Here is a 15,497-nt window from a genome sequence, read left to right as displayed (position 1 = left end):
TGGCATAATAAAATGTTTACCGAAAATAATAAATGATGAATTGTTAAAAAATAACATGTTAACGTATTTGTATTATACGATGACCTCTCTGAAGTATATAACATGATAAAATGAGAGTCATTCCTGCTTCTTTTATATGTATCTGAAGTCTGATTTGTGCATCGCCAGAGTGTTTTTTAACAGGGGAATATCTGTACTCTTACTCAAGTGAAAGATCTGAGTGCCTCTTCCATTAGTTTTAGTTGAAAATAAATTATTTTATTTAGGTCAGCGAGACTGAACGCTCTCTAGCACTAGATTGAGATCCGAAAATAACCACAGGGCTGTGATTACTTTTAGCCACGGTGACGTGTACTTCCTTCTGCAAAGATAACAGCTGGAAATAAACAAAACGCACTTTTTTCATGGTTCTTGTTCCACAATATTCTTTTTCCTTTTTTGTATCTTAATATTGCTGTGAAACACAAACGTCACAAGCAAACGTTTCACAAACATTAGTACAAACACATGAAAGCTGTATTGCTAATATACTTTTAACAAAGGACAACATTGAATTGATGAAATAAATTAGGTCAACTGTGACGGATCTTTCAAGGTTCCGCTGGATGTTTACCGAAGTTAATGACTAATCACACGCATGCAGTTACCTTGTGCATAACATGTTAATAAGTATTCAACAAGTGGTAACTTGAAGCTCCATCAACATAATTTGACCTCCTGACAACAACAGATTCACATGTATGTGTGTAAAACACTTATCTAACCTAAAATCATTAAGTTTTCATGAAGAAATATTTTATTCTGAAGTAATGGTTAAGATTGTTTTACATGTTTCCTCCGTTTTGCTCTAACTCCTGGTGGTTAATTTGTTGTAAACTGCAATATTGTGCAGATTGTCCAGCATTTATAATTTTATTTAGCTGCCTCTTGATGCTGAACAGGAAACTTGTCAGAGCTGTTTCACTTCCTGTTGTGGACGAAAACAAAACATAGCGGTGAGAGCGGAGCAGAGCTGGTAAAATTGCCCAAACTGTGACTTTCATAGAGCTAAAGTGTAACGTCTAAGTTTTTTATAGCACCATGTGATGAAATAAATATAACAATAATGATAAAATGACAAATATTACATCAACATTGTTAATTTTTCAGCAAACTGTGTGTAAATGAGGATGTTCTGACTGAGCTCTTTAGGAATTATAATCATTCTACATACAGCTGCGCATTAAAACTATTTTTTCTTTTTGTTTGTTCATGTTGATCATTTTATGAGTTGGGTTCTACATCAGCCAATGTTTCTCACTTTGTGTCTAGAGGCAACCACTTTCCTGAATGTCTAAAGAGTGATTGCTTTTTCTGATGAAGCTGATTTGAATCGATGTTGTTGTTATTAGTTGTCAGCAAAACTAACTTATGACCCATTCATTTGAATCCGGTGTGCCGGAGCAGTAAACACACCTCAAACGTGCAGATCTCGGAGCAGATTTACAGAATTCTGCCCCTAAATTGAATGCTTATGTTGAATTTGAAAAACCAAACAAAACAACAACATTTAAATATACAGTGTCTATTGTTTGTCCTGCTCAAATGAATGAATTACAGTAGCTATTCTCTGCTGTTTTCTCTCAATTGAACTTCTAAAATATGCATTTAATCTCTCTGTGGCTGAACATTATCTTCAAGACAATCTAACAAAAACTCGTATTTTTCATCAAGACATATTAGCATATGGGCCCAATTATATGAGCTATTTTATTGGCTTTTGTATCACTTTGCTGTGGCTGAAACTGTAACCTCAGCTTTCCATTTTGAGGTGGCTTTTCCAACCACATTTGTGATTCCCTGCTGAGGCTGCCTCATTATGCTGAACGTGGAACACCTGTGCTGAGATAAAGTGAGCTTTCGCTGCTTTACCAGGTGTCTCCTGCATTTCTTCCAACTTCAGTAAATACTGTAGGTAGGCATCTCCCTGTAACACACTTTATCCAGCTTTTCCCTTTATGCGCTCCAGTAAAGCCTCTCAGTGAGTTCATTTGTGAACTCACTCAGGCGGTTTTTGTCTGAGCTTTGAAAATGAAACAAAGGGCATTCAGTGTTCAATACAGCTTACTGTAGCTTATAATTCTCAGCGTAAAAAAAAAAGAAAAAAGTGTGGGCCTTTGCTCTTGTCATTCACGCTCACTGTGAAATAAAAAACGTCTAAATGTCTCTTAGAGCCCATTTATTAAATCTGATCTGATCACACAAAGTTCAGATAAAGAGAAACAGATGAGATTGTAAAATTTGATTTTCATACTCAGCACGCCTGTTATGCAGCATCTGTCACTGCTCAGTGTTGAGACGTTGTGAATATTTTGACATTATACTATTGGATTTGCCCTCTACCTCTTTTTCTTCACTTCTCATTTGTTTCCAAGAAAGATTTCTCTACATGAAGCTCCATTCGCGCCAATTTCTGTCAATATCTGCATCATAATGCCGCAGCCGCACTGGGCTCGGGCTGTTGACAAGCAAATACTTGCAATTGCCAGATAAGAGCTCGAGTGGCGCCATTGATTAACCAGGGACTTCATTATGGTGGCTGCCATTAACAATGCAACCCCATTGATTTAGCCACTGCAATGGGCTGTGAGAGAAATCAGCAAAGATAACACTAAAGAGCTGCAGTTTGTATTGGATTCACTGCAGGAATCCCAACACTGCTGCAGCCACATGTAAGACAGTGAGCCTCTGTGTAATCTACATTTCACTTTGTGCCAATGCACTAAATTAATGCTTTAAAATATCAGCGCCTCAGAACATTGCCTCTGCTATTTCCGTAATAAAGCACTGCTGCTTACTTGAATGGAGGTATAATAGGTGCAAATCATTATATATGGCTCTAATTCTTCTTCATCAGCCCCTGTGTGCTTATAATCTGTACATAGGCAGGCCTTTATTGAGATGAGGGAGAACCATGTCAGGGATACACTGGAGCGAATGTGAATCAATGCCCCTGGATGCTCTGCCCGTCATTTCATGGGGAAAAAGGCGCATTGCGTAATACTGTACTTGAAATAGCTGGTGTCAGTTGAAGTAGGCCTATGTCGCTGTTGCAAAGCTTTGCGATCTGAGTGGAGGATAAATGCAGTTGCAGAGAGAGAGAGAGAGAGAGAAGAGAAGAGAGGAGAGGAGAGGAGAGGAGAGGGAAGGATGACGGTGGAGAAACAGCACAGCTTCGCGGACTGACGCGGTACTTTTCCACGGCACATGAATTATTCCAGACAGCAGATAAAATCCAGCTGACACGTTGAGCCAGCGGCCGGAGACTCAGAGGACAATGAGTGCGCACATGTAAATAGAAACTGTGAAGTTTGTGTAACTTTAGTATAAATAACACGCCCGATATGAATAACTCTTAGGATAATATTGGTTTCCGTATGCCGCCGTAATTTTAACATGATAAATATCGCTCTACATAATTATATAAGAGGCTTCAATCGTGTAAATGTGTTAACCCCAGTCAGATATATTTCACTGCTGTCCGCACAAGGTCAGTTTGGTGTTTTTTTTTTAATATAATTTATGTTCGAATAATGGATCGTCTCGTGCTTTCTGTCTCATGACGTCTCTACCATTTTTTTTTTTTGGGCTTTTCACTCCCGCCTCAAAAAAAAAAAAAAAAAAAAAAAAAAAAATTAAAATAAACCCTATTATTATTCTTCCCCATTCAGTCCAACCTGTATGGCCAAGCCGTAACATGTAGGGAATCCCGCACAAAAAGCTGAAAAGGAAAAAGCAGCTCACAGGTACCCGCATTGCCTTTTGAGGAATCATTTGATAGCCCTATTAACTTTCATGTAACATTGTTTCTTGAAGGCATCCACAGCGCGAGCGCCTCAGTGTCATTACTGTGAGAAATGTGCTTTCATACTGAACGTCTTTTACACAAGTCCTGCACGCTGCATACACGCGGAAAAACCCTGTAGCGCGGAATAACAACAAAAACATAGCTTCTGTAAAGCCAATATTTTCCCTCAAGGTGTATTTTCTCTTTATGTACCGAAGCGATGTGCTTGGATTTAAAAAGCGAGCATTTTTTTAAAAGTTATATCGTGATATTATGCTTACAACGACAAGACGCGTGATAGACATGCATAGAAAAATAACTGAATTTAATAAGCGCATTATAATTGATACAAACATGTGCAGTTGCATGTTTGTGAATGATTCGCAGCGTGTTTAATTTTTTTCGGGGGGGTTTTTGTTTAGTAAAACGCCGTGTTTAAACTCTACATGCGTACCGATCTTACAGGACCTTCGGCAATCCATTCAAGCCAGCAAGTTTGGAGAGCGTGTTGAGTTTAATCAATTCATAACGTCGAGATGGAGCCGAACTCACTGAAGGTAACGTTTCTTATCATCCGTCCTTTTTTATTCCAATATCCGCGCTGCTACCGGATCGCAAAACCCTGTCCAAAACACCGTGTGTCTGCACCTCAGACAAAACTTTTAGTATGATTACATTTTGTGTCGCCTAAAAATAGTTCCGCGATATTATTTGTGCGCAAAAGCGGAGATGTGATATTTTTACCAGCCGTGCGTAAAAAAAAAAAAAAAAAAAAAAAAAAAAAAAAAAAGGCAACCACGTTTTGTAATGTTTGTATCCGCTCGGTTATGATTTGTTTACCAAATGAGTTTATGAATTCATTCACTAATTTTGTGTATTTTCCCCTCTTCCCTCTACAGTGGGTGGGCTCGTCTTGCGGTTTACATGGACCATATATATTCTATAAAGCCTTTAAATTTACCCGGGATGGCAAACCTCGGATCCTGTCTCTCGGAGACTTTTTCTTCGTCAGATGTAAACCGGAGGATCCTATTTGCATAGCGGAGCTTCAGTTGCTCTGGGAAGAAAGAACAAGCAAGCAACTTTTATCAAGCTCAAAACTTTATTTTCTACCAGAGGATACTCCCCAGGGACGCACAGTCACTCATGGAGAGGTAGGAACACTGATCGCATGATGAATAATCACGTCTCATTTCGCTGTTTCTATTTGTTTTTTTTAAACTGTCTGGCTCTGCATTATATTGGATTTGGCTCGGGTTTTAAATGACAATTACAAATAATTCCACTGGTTTTGCGGTACGTTTAGTCACTTGGAGTGACTGGGGCTTTCATAAACGCATGGATTGTGATATTGATGTATCCGATCGGGGGGGGCGGGGGGGGGGGATTTGTTCTCCAGTTTTACTTGAGCTCTATTTGTCTATTGTCGTGTCAACTGCTGAATGTGCACTTGTCCAGCTGCGCTCAATAAGGCTGCCGGGGCGCTCTATGGGGTTAATTGTGTTATAAAAAAAAGGGGGAAAATCCGCAAGAATCCTGCGACCGGGGCTCTTGTCATTTCATTTTCTTTTAGTAAAAGCGTGTCAAATACTGACACACGGGCGGAAATTGCGAAACGGTAAATGAATGCATCGGGATCAAACTGGCTTCAGATCGCTCGCTGCGATAGTTATTGGGAAATATTTTGTTGTTGTTGTTGTTGAAAGAGGTCGTTGACACGTTTTTAACTATGCATGATTTATTTTTTATTTTTTTTACTTTCCATGTGCACGTTTCCATCCTCAACAAAGCGATGTTGTGTGTTACATTACGCTGTTGTTGGCACAGGAAAGCAATAGTTATGATTGACTGTGGCCATATGTGGCGCTTGTGATCCGGTTACATCGTTGCACTGAATGGCATTACTCTGATTATTGGGAGTTTTTTTTTCTTTCTTTCTCTCTCTCTTTCTTTCTTTCTCTCCCTTCCTCCTCTGATGTAGAACAAATGATGTGTTGTTTTCTCTTCTCTGATACGACAAACGGCACTTTAATTACTCCTCTCTGCTTTTGATCACTCGCGGCTGCGTGGAAATCATTCTCATATTGTTTATAGGGAAGGACAAAGCCGTGTTTGTACTTGACTCTTCCGCTGATGGTTTACTTACATTCTTTCCTCTTGAGTAATAGAGTGGCTATCACATTTCCCTTTCATGAGAAAGGTGGCTATTTATGGCCGGGCCGCTTAGACAAGCTATCATCCTTATGTCAGAATTCTTGTAGGAGCTCGGATCATCTGAAGCCCTCTCCTTTTCAGCCTTTAAACACGCTGCAATTATTTAGTAATTACTTTGAGTGCATTGCGTTGCCGATTCTCAGACCACACTTGCGCAACGAGACGTGGACTCCGCCCCCTTTTTTTTTTTCCCCAAAGACTTATTTGCATTGCTAAAGTGCTCACATTCCAGTCCAATGGGCATATCTGGAAAATATTATATTTAACCAGCAGAAGGTTTGTGCGCTGCCAGTGCTAATGAAATCTCACACATTTGTCACTTAAGATAAAGAGGGAAAGAAAAAAAAAAAAGGAAATCATCTGCTCCAGTGTGTGTATTTGTTTAAAGATTAAAATCATGAGAGGAATAAGGGCAATCTCCCCAGCATAAATAATGCATTGCAGCACACAATCCTGTCTTTGAAGTTGCACAGATTATAGAAGAGGGCAGACACTGAAATAATATAATTTTGAGATGATATGTTGAAGTGCAATCTAGGTGCCTGCAGGCTGACCTCAATTAAAGGGCTTGTCAAGCGCCCTGCTTTCAGCAAATCGGACTACTTACTGTATATTACACAGTGGAAATTGCCCTGACAACTTCAAGTCAGTTTATGACCTTCACCGAGCCCATTCAACATTCTCGCTGACTTTGCCCCATAACACTAATCTGCACTGCATGAGTCAGCGAGGAACACTTACAGATGCAACCCGTAATCCCCAAAACAAACCGAACGGGTAAAAACCAGACGTACGCCCCCACATGCATAAACAGAGATGTAATGATATTAAAGCTCATCCGTCACAAAACTATGAGTCTGAGTGATGCATGTGTGAAAAAGTAAACACCAGAAGAGTTCATTTTCAGCCACACGGAGGAATTTATAAACCTGGCATTAGTCACTTTGTTTTTTCCTGGCGTATAAAGGCAGATTAACGACTGTGGAGTCACGGTGAACTGTGAGTCTGAAATCGACTGGCTCAAAAACCCGGGGTTCAAATTAGCCAGTGACTCACACAGATATGAACCTGATAACTCGCAGTGCTCAGGAAGTGTGCTGTTTTCACAAGGTTTTCAGTGTAAAATGAGCACAGGCAGCGTCATGAGGCAAAGCCACAACTTGGTGGCTTTTTATAACTGCCATTCTCGGATCATGTTAGACTCACTCTTGAATATTTTCACGCCGCATAAAACAGAAACAGAGCTTGACTTATGACATGTAAGCAGCTGGTGCCAGGCTGCTCCCTCTGTGTTAAAGATCACACCTTGTATCTTTCTACATAGCTATTATCTTTAAGCCCGAAGCCAATATCCTCCAAATACCAAAAAAGGCACGACTTTTTCAAGACATCAGAGCAGCTTTATATCGAACTTGCTCACCAGAATTGGATTACTGATTCACTTGTGTTCTCAGTGCTGAGGTATGATGTAATTTCCTGGTTATTTCTCAGGTATTTGTTTGCTCTCAGCGGCTCCTGCGATGTGTTTGCCGTGTTTGGCTGCGCTGTGCAGTGACAAGAGGAACCAACCCATGACCTACTGTGCTTGTTTTTCTTCTGTCACAGGGTTGGAGGTCAATTCCTTTTAAACGCAGCCAGCTTTAGATGCAGTTGGCTTTGGCTGGAAATAAAAATAATGATTCACTGAATAAACGCAGGCCTCGGCGCCTGTGTTTGCAGAATAGTTGATAAACAGATCAGGGGGGAAATTTATTAATCTTTTCATACTAAGTTGATTATTGGGTCCATATGTGGAGGAAGCTCTATTTTTCATTGTATCTGAGCCTGACAAGCAGTGTTTACCCCCACCAGTTGAGCCCGACTTGCTCTTTAAACAGGCTTTGTGTCGGGTTGCTCACCCATTATGACAAACCCTCTATTGGGGCCTCTGCTCTATTTGTCTGCCTGCAAACTGCCACTGACTAAACAGTCACATGTGTTTTAAAACTCATTGAGTGACACATTATTTCTTCTCACTCCAAATGGCCTGCCTCTCTTGCTGGTATTACTCGCCGGCTGTAATACTTTCTGTTTTTGGACTCTCCCATTTCAGGAGAGAGCTGTTGTAGATAACAGCTCGCCACACACACACACACTCATTCACAACACCCACTTATTGTATTCTCTGCTGCAGGCGGTTAATTGCTTATGCTTATCTTATACTATATATCCCACTTTACTGCAAATACAGCAAGGCGCTCTTAATGGGAATTCACAACCGCAGAGAATATTTCTGGATCATGTTATATTAATGTGCTATTATCATCACCTCTGATTTCATCTGACCTCTCTTCTCCTCTATTCTGTTCCTCTAGCTGACAAGGCTTTGGCACACACACACACACTTGCATGCACACGCGCACACAGACACACTGACAGGCCGGGGACTGCAGCAGTAGGCCAGTATTGATTGCTGTGGAAAACACTTTGGCATGCATCCAGAGCCATTTCTTCAGTACATGGCAGTAGTCCATGCATGTGTTTCAGTGCTTGGAAAGCCAGCTTGTAGGGAAATTAGATTGTATTCATTTGCTGCTTCTTTGATTTTTCCTAAGGGAAAAACCCTGAATGGGTAATTCAGGCATCTGGGATGCTAGTTGAGTTAAGTGTAAGTGGCTGAGATATGCGACCAGCATTTTGATGGATAAGGTCGTTCTGCTGAATGACTCGGGTGTAAATGTGATATGTCACATTGTTATGGTGATCTTTTTTTTTTTCTTTGTGCATCCATACTGCTCTCTTGTCTCGGCCAGTTTGTGCATCATACCAAATCTCCCCATTCACACAACAATAGAAGGAATTTAGAGGTGGAGTAGTAGTAGTAATAGTGGTGGTGGTGGTGGCGGTGGGGGAGGCAGGGGGCTGTGGCGGGGGGGGGTTATGCATGTGTGCATGTGTTGCGTGCATGCATGTATGCCTCCTCTTGCTGCAGAACAAGTCATTAACTCTGAACACTGCCCTCCAGTGAATTCCTCACCATTGCTGAAATAGCATGTAAATTATTACCAGCTTTTTAGGATAGTGTAATTTAAAACCTTTAAAATGTAATACCCCGGACTTCAAAGGCTATAAAAAAAAAAAGCCCACAAACAATCTGATTTTGATTTCTTTCACCAAACTGTTTTGTGTCTTTGCAGCCTAAGTAATGACACGTTACAGCATTGCCTGTTTGTCAACACACGGGAGACTTTTGCTGCTCTTTAGCTTGGTTTTTTCCACTTTGTCATTGACTAACCACTTGAACAGGCAAACATTAGCTTTGATGCATGACTCCAGTGCCCTCAGCTATAGTGGATCGTTATTATAACCTTTGAGGAGAATGCAGCCACAGACGAGAAGCTTTTGCTTAATACCCCGGCCAATATTTTTATTTCTTACCTGCGGGTTCCGAGATGGAGGACATGTAGACGTCATGCATTTAGACTTTCTTTTTTTTTTTTTTTTTTTTTTCGTTTTTCTGTTTGCGTGTGCATTTGCGAAAACACAAGGATACAAAGCTGCAGCAATTCGAGGGAGCTGATGCAGCTTTTTTAGTGGTGTCACCTTACATGATGGATGCCTCACCCACTTTCAGAACGGCTTTGAGAACTCCTGTTATCTCGCTATTCCTCTCTGTCGTTGTAAGTGCAAAAGAATGCTAAGTTCATATATCAGCCTGCCTCACGTAAGAGAAATCTGTTAATGGAATCGGTGAATAAAAGATGAGTTCAGCGCCCCGTTGATATTACAGCAACTTTTCTGCATACGCATAAACTGCATGAATTAAGAGGTGGAACATTATGTACAATAATTCTCACCTTATAAATGCCGTACCTTGAACTTTTTGTAGTCTTAAGTCAGTCTCAGAAAACATTATAATTCAATTGTCCCTGGCTTTCTCCCCAGAGCTCCCTTTTAATTCCCAGATAAGTTTGTTTTGGGACACTGAAGCCAAGGTCAGTCATGGGTAGGGGAGATAGATAATGAACTGATATTGTGTTTCATACCGTCTCTCCCTTGCTCTCGCGCTCGCTCTCTCTCTCCCTCCACATCTTTCGCTGTACTTCTTCTCTTCTCTGTCTCCTCATTGTCCGTGTCACCATGTCCATTACTCAATTACTAATCTCCTTTGGCCTTAGGAATTCCAGCGCTGACCTCTGTGAGGCAGCAGGCTGAAACCTTCCCAGCATGACAGGAGTGCTGTGTGTGTGTGTGTGTGTATGTGCGTGCGTGTGTGTCGATGTGTGTGCCCACAGTATAGAAAGACACCCACCCACTGGGAGAGCGCACCCCTTGACTCCCAAGCTGAAAGTCCTGTCTGAGCGATGAGACGCTCCGCCACAGAACGCTGACAGTCTGGAATGCCGGGCCTAATGTGCGCGCGTACAGTGGCGTGGATTTTCTCGCGGGGAATTGTTCGGCATGATATGGAATATTTCAGGGTGCATTGTTTCTAATTGGATCACCCGAATATAGAATCGGGGGAATGTCCCTGATGTGCTGTTTTTGCCACCAGTACACTGCCGCATCCATATAAATTGAATGATATGGATTTTAGGGAGTTTAATTTCAATGAGATTGCTGGAGTCATGGGTTGCTGCAACAGAGTTATCTACAGTTTCACAGCAGAAGTCAGTTTTTTTCCACTTTCAGCCCATTATGTGCAGTCATAGCAATAAATCCACTCTGTAATGTTTTTGGAGATATCACGCTGCTGCAGTAATATCATGAATTATTGATAGACGGGTGGAGAGCGAATGTAACGTGAGGCTGTTAATGTGTTACCTTGCAGTTTAACTCGCCCATAAGAGGAGCCGTTAGTGAGTATATATGTGTTTATTGATGTACTGCGGATAAAGTAAGATGTCAACATGTTAAATTATTGGATCCCGCCTGTATAAATGCTTTAAATGAATCTGTGTAGGAAGCGTCGTCGGAATGACACCAGGCTGGTTGGTATGTTGCTGATGTGTCATGTCACCTCCTGGCTGTGGGCTTGCAGTCCTCTGACCTATATTATCAAGTGGCCTGCTGGCTGTGTCTGCCGCTTTGCTAAACTATCAACTGACTAACTGGAAATGACAGCACAGTGTGGACGGGCGGCATTTACAGAGGAGCAGAGTTTCCAAAGCACATCTTTGAAGCCCAAAAATCTGAGTGATGAGCAGAAGACCCCTGCCATGCTGCAAAGCTCCACTGGAACGATTCATCTCTGAGGGGTTACGGCGCGTCTAAAGCTGAAACAATTAGTCAAATAATAGGTTTGACACAGAATTAGACGACAATAATTTTGATTAAAGAGGGATAATTGAAGTTGTTGGTGACTAATGATGATTTTAATCACTATCTGTGCTATTATTTCCTCAATTTATCAGTTAGTTTTCATGGTTTTGTCCAACTAAGAGTCCAAAGCAAAGTTTATCATCTTAATGGACAGGAAAACATTTGTTTCTGACAAGCGTTTGATAGATTGCTGTCTGCCTTATTATTGTCCTCTATTATTTAGCCACATTGATGTCTTTCAAATTGATGACTTGTTCATGCGATTTCTTTCCCGCTTTGTCCACCTGGGGTCTTGGTGGCAATATGGACAGCTTAGAAACCAGACATCTGTCCCCCACAACTTCCTCCAGCTCTTCTAGGGGGACTCTAAGCTGCTTCCAGACAAATCGACAGATATAATCTCTCCAGCGGGTCCTGGGCTGACCCCACGGCCTCCCCCCAGATGGACATGCCTGGTGGACCTCTAATAGGAGGCAAACGGGGGCAGTCAGATGTCCAAACCGCCCCCGCCAACAGTCCCCCCCCCCCCCCCCCCCCAAACAAATTTTAGATTGTCCTGTCACGAATGACTATGGTCAATTACTTAAGTTGTCAGCTTTTTTTTTTCTTTCTTAAAAATCATTTGCCTTTTTTTCTAAATGGATTATTGCCGGTATTCCCAGAATTGCATGCAAAATATTCAGGTTTGTTGCCATAATGAAGTGAGAATAGCAACACAAGTTACGTTGTTAACCAGAGCACACCTGCAGCTGGATGGAACAACAAACATCTTTTTGAATTATGCAGGTTAAAGACTAATTGTTATTTTGATCATTATCTACTCCATTATTCAGTTTGTTCATCCCACAGCCCAAAACCAAAAGAAAACCAGAAATATTCACCTTTTTCAAATCCCAACAAGAGTAACTATAGGTAAATTTTACTTAAGTAAAATTAAGTAAAAACATTTTTAAAATTCCTCATAACTTACAGTGAGCGATTTAAAAAAAAAAAAAGTTCCCAAATAGTCATTACTTTCAGCCGTTTGAATTCAAATATTTAAGTTATAGACTACTAATAATGATCATATCGTCAATCATCGGGTGGATTTTTTATTTTAAAATTTTTCACAATAATGCCTTTAAAGTTCTCAGTTCGTGCAGCCAACAGTGGAAAACTGAAGGATATTATAGTAATGAACTTAGACAACCATCATTACTCACAATTTTCAAGTCCTGGAATGAGAATTTGATACTCGATAAAAAAACGTATAAACATTTTCCGGCTCCAGCTACTTATAGGTGCCGTTTCTTCACAATATATCCAACTTAAAATTCAATATTTTCAGTATGTGACATTTTCATTTGGACTTGTTTGTTCCATTTAGTGGAAAAACTCTACACAAGTCACAGTTTCTGATTTAAAAGTATCCCAAAGTACCCCTGTTCAGCTTCTTGAACACGCAGGACTATTTATAATCATTATATCAATATTTCATTGTTTTTTCAGCCGTCAAGTTGAGTATTTTCACAGGGGTGCCTTAAAGTTCTCAGTTTGTCTAGTCACGAGTCCAAAACCCAAAGAAATTATAGTAATGAACTTAGACAACCAGCATTACTCACAATTGCCAACTCTGAGCAAGAGAATTTGTTTCTCGATTATAATAAAAACTGAAGCATTCACAGGCTCCAGTTCCTCAAATTTAGTTATTTGCAGTTTCCCACGTTATATCCCATTTTAGATTCAATATGTTTTGTATGTGACTATTTCAGCTGCACTTCTCATTTTGGTTTTGATGAGCTGTTTGACTGATCTGACTTCAGACTGAAAGATTGTCTGTGTCTGTGTGTGTGTGTGTCTGTGTGTGTGTGTGTGTGTGTGTGTGTGTGTGTGTGTGTGTGTGTGTGTGTGTGTGTGTCTGTGTGTGTGTGTGTGTGTGTGTGTGTGTGTGTGTGTGTGCATGCGATAAAGCAGATTTCATCTGTTGCAGCTCCAAACCATGTTGGGGTAACGCTCTTGTTGTGATCGTTTCTCAAGAACCGCCTGAGCTGGCTGCCTCTCAAAATCCTGCATACACAAACACAGCACATTTCTTAATTCTACAGTATTTGCCTAAACATTTCTCAACCACGAATCACCGACTTACGCAAACCACAGGCCAATATTCTCCGTTCTGCTGGCAGGCGTCAGTCGGTGCGGGGTTGTTTGTCCAAGTTAAAAAGAAATTGAAGAAAAGGAACAAACTGCATATGGCAAAGTTAATGGATGTCGCCTGTTTTTCAGCACTGCAGCTCTGCTCATAGACTGATTATATTCTAGACTGTGTTGACAGCTGCTGAATTGCGCTCACCTGTTGTGTTGCGCTCTCAAGCCGAACAAGTCCCCAAACAGGATCTGTTGACACTCACACAAGGCAGCATGTCATTCTGCTGATTAATATAGAGGGAACGGCTGTGTATTTTTTAGGGTTTGTTGTTGCTGCGTGTGTGTGTGTGTGTGTGTGTGTGTGTGTGTGTGTGTATGCTCTGGAGTGCTATTGAAATCCTTGAACGGTTGCTGTTTGACTGAGCGTGTACATCAGCTGCAGAACATTCAGTGCCTTATTATGGCTTTGGATGGACTGTACTCAAATATTTTACGGTACTGTTTCTAAATATGCTGTCAACAGATTGCATCAAAGTACAGTTGATAATTCTGCAGCGATATAATACAATGTGTTTTTTTTTGGGGGGGGGGGGGGGGGTGGCTGCAGGCTGAATGCTATTTACTGTTGCTCTACATTATTCAAATGGCCTGCTTTTTCTGAAGGCAGAAACAGCAGTCAGTTTTTTTATTGCATGGAAAGCCGGTTACAACCACCCGCCACCACTTGACAGCTGAAGACAGCTCATTATAAGAAGACCGAAAACCCATGTTTGATGTTTCTACTTAGTGAGGGAGGCACAGCTATATCAAGCTATCCCTCGCAGGCTTTTCCTTTATAAGGAAATACTGTCTCCAACTGGTTGGGATTTGATATGCCTGCAGTTGCAGATGATGTGAGAACTGAATATGGGTAATTGTATAGACAGAGCACTCAGAGAAAATCTGAAACGCGGAAAAGTCTTGTTTGTTTTTAGAATATGGTCACAAAATACCAGAAACACTTCAAAAAGAATCCACTGAAACACAGAAAAATGCAGCTTAAAATGCCAAAATAGGCTAATCTTAGAATTTCAAGCTCCTCAAAGGGAGGATTTGCCTTAAGAGTTGTTCCTCTGGATTTTATTAGATTGTTTTCGTGTCGCTCTATTTTGTCCTCCACAGTCTTTAGTTGTGCGCATAAATCTGTCAGTGTGACATGAATGAGTGTTATTTCAATGCCATCAATGTACGCACTCTTTGATGGAAATGAGTACAAACAGACATGCCTATAAATTGGAGATAAGCTCAGGTAAACATCAGAGACCTGCTCTGTGCGTCTGCATTTGTGCCTGTACACATCTGTCCTCCAGATTTCCCTGTTTCTGTAATAGCCATCTTGCCGCGCACCACTTCGTTCTGTTAGTAACAAGCACTTCAGCCATTAGCCCTTCAAATGGAAACACATTTAAGCATCTCTGCTTCCTTCCCTCTGCGCTGGACTTGTAGTTCTTCGAGTATGTGAGTTATTAAAAGGCTCTGAATCAACCTCAGGAAAAAAAAAGAAAAAAGAAGAAGGTTGAAGCACATACTGAAGGGAGAGCAAATCTTGTTAAGTAAGCCAAGTGAACAGACTGAAGTATGTACACAAAACCACCAGAGCTCTATTCAGCTTACCTCAGTGTCAACCGTGCACATCACTGCTATAGATTTACATTTATAGTTTCCTGACAGTTCCACTTTGGTTTTATTGTGCGTCAGAGAGACCTCTGGCTCGCAGCTTTTTCCTGTTCATTCATTACGCTCCCTCTGTAACAAATTGCATTTCATCTACTCCTCTACACTTTGAAGGTGTAATCATAACCACCAAGTGCGACTTGTTATTTAAAAGCATAAAAATATCTGCGTTCACGGTGAATGCCAAGGGCCCCGACTTCCTAAACGCTAATCAAGAAGCCTAAAACACCTACGTCCTCATTGACATTGATTTAACTCCTGGCACAAATTCAATTCTGCAATCATCCACATCATCCATATTCATGCTGCTGTAATTTAC

The 15,497-nt window shown here is 40.9% G+C and overlaps 1 protein-coding gene across 2 annotated transcripts in view; it reads left to right on the top strand.

The window, feature by feature from the left end:
• The first annotated feature begins 4,357 nt into the window (after window positions 1-4,357).
• arid5b (AT-rich interaction domain 5B) overlaps window positions 4,358-15,497 on the top strand; it is an 87,227-nt gene continuing 76,087 nt past the window's right edge. Inside the window, exons 1-2 of one of the 2 annotated variants that reach the window (XM_080481399.1) lie at window positions 4,358-4,383; window positions 4,726-4,980. In XM_080481399.1, coding sequence (XP_080337525.1) covers window positions 4,363-4,383; window positions 4,726-4,980 — 276 coding nt within the window. In that variant the 5' untranslated portion in view covers window positions 4,358-4,362. Of the gene's footprint in view, window positions 4,384-4,644; window positions 4,981-15,497 lie in introns of those variants that run through there. The other variant, XM_080481398.1, reaches the window with a different exon arrangement.

This window comes from Lipophrys pholis (assembly GCF_963383615.2).
Source record: "Lipophrys pholis genome assembly, chromosome: 15".
In the NCBI taxonomy this organism is placed as follows: domain Eukaryota; kingdom Metazoa; phylum Chordata; class Actinopteri; order Blenniiformes; family Blenniidae; genus Lipophrys; species Lipophrys pholis.
Note: the sequence above shows the minus strand (reverse complement) of the source record. Positions and strands in the feature narration are given on the sequence as shown.